This window comes from Hipposideros armiger, unplaced genomic scaffold, assembly GCF_001890085.2.
Source record: "Hipposideros armiger isolate ML-2016 unplaced genomic scaffold, ASM189008v1 scaffold_277, whole genome shotgun sequence".
In the NCBI taxonomy this organism is placed as follows: Eukaryota; Metazoa; Chordata; class Mammalia; order Chiroptera; family Hipposideridae; genus Hipposideros; species Hipposideros armiger.
The window spans coordinates 1639929-1641480 of record NW_017731627.1 but is presented as its reverse complement, the minus strand read 5'-3'; the positions used below and the strand labels follow the sequence as shown (position 1 = coordinate 1641480).

General features: G+C 51.5%; 1 protein-coding gene across 1 annotated transcript in view; it reads left to right on the top strand.

Moving 5' to 3' along the window:
* Positions 1-223: 223 nt before the first annotated feature.
* Positions 224-1552, top strand: part of ATP23 (ATP23 metallopeptidase and ATP synthase assembly factor homolog) — a 34100-nt gene continuing 32771 nt past the window's right edge. The window contains exon 1 of the mRNA XM_019657564.1: positions 224-581. Coding sequence (XP_019513109.1) covers positions 395-581 — 187 coding nt within the window. The 5' untranslated portion in view covers positions 224-394. The remainder of the gene's footprint in view (positions 582-1552) is intronic.

Below are 1552 nucleotides of genomic sequence, written 5' to 3'. Positions count from 1 at the left end.
CAGCAGCCTTCTCATCCTCTTAAACCACCGCGCCTTATTTATTCAGCTCACAAATAACTGAGCAGTGTAGAACTAATAGCATTCTGATGGTAAATAGTGTTTTCCCACATTATGACGCTAGATAAGTTACCTGAGACAACTTTTCAGAAGCCAATTTCAGTATAATGGTTTAAACCAAAATCCAATGAAAGGAAGTAATTTTTTCACATAATGNCCGCGCTTCTCGCCCCGCCCCGCCCCGCCCCGCCCCGCGACCGTCTCTCTGCCCAGCTACGGGTCGGCCACGCGAAGGGAGAGCCTGGGCGGTGGGTTTGGCGCGAGGGTGATTACCTTACCTAGCCTCACCCCCTGCCACCCGAGGCAGGAGGAAGCAGCGGTGAGGACCGCGGATGGCATGGCAGAAGCTTCGGACCAGCGTAGGCCAGGCCCTGCAGCGGGGGAGCCGCTGCAGCAGCAGCACGTCGCAAGCCAGGTCTTCCCCGAGCGGCTGGCTCCGGGGAAGCCCCAGCAGGGGTTCCTCTCCAGCTTCTTCACCAACAATCAGAAGTGTCAGCTCATGCTCCTGAAGACGCTGCAGACAAGTAGGAGCTGACCCGGAGGCTGGGGGTCGGGCGCGGGGTGTCTGAGACCCGGCGGGCAGGGAAAAGCCTGGGCGACACTCGGCCGGGGGGGTTCCGGGTTCAGTCTCAAGTGCGGCTGGGCCGAGTTCAGACACCTCAGCGCAGAGACTAGGCGGATTCGGCATTGTGGGAGTGGAGGTCTGGGCCTCAGTTTCCTTCTCAGAGGAGGCGCTGAGGCCCCTTTCGGCACTATTGTGGAATGCACGAGGCATAGGGCTAGGAGTTTGCCCTTTTCTGTCACACTCACTGGTCTGCTAGATCCTCTGAGTTCTTATGTAAGTTATGCAGCAATACGGGGACGTTAGCGTCTGGGTGAAGCAGACTTTTTTAAAGAGCCACGTTAATTAGGGCATACTTAACAGTTGGCAGTGCAAAAACGACAGTTTTGCAAACCTACCCTTCGATGGAAGGGGTCCTTAATGTTCATACCTGGGTGGGCTTCAGAGTGTTAGAAACCCCTGAAATGCACTGCAAAATCGTGTGTGAGTGGACCTACCTGCAGTTTTTGGAAGAGAGTTTATAGTTTCATCATTTTCTTAAAGACGCTCACAACGCAAAAGGGTTAAGAGCCACTGTTGTGGTTTAAATAAGGACACAGCTACCTGCCTAAGTACGAGTTTACCTCGAGCCCCAGGGACATTGCACTAGAGATTTCTTAACTCCTTTACATTGACATAGACTCCCTAACTTTACTTCAGGTATATTTAAAAAATCAAAGTCTTAAATGTACTTGTCCCAAAGCAAGGCTACTCTTTCAAAGCTGACCAGTCAGAGTTCAAAAATCAACCACCCAAAGACTTTCCTACTTTCTTGAGATGACCAGTATATAGAGAGTCAGAGGAGGTGGGAAGACGAAGGAGAGTAGAGAGAATAAGGACACTGTATTTACTTTGCAAATATGTATTGAGTACTTCCTAGGTTCTGGTGTGCGA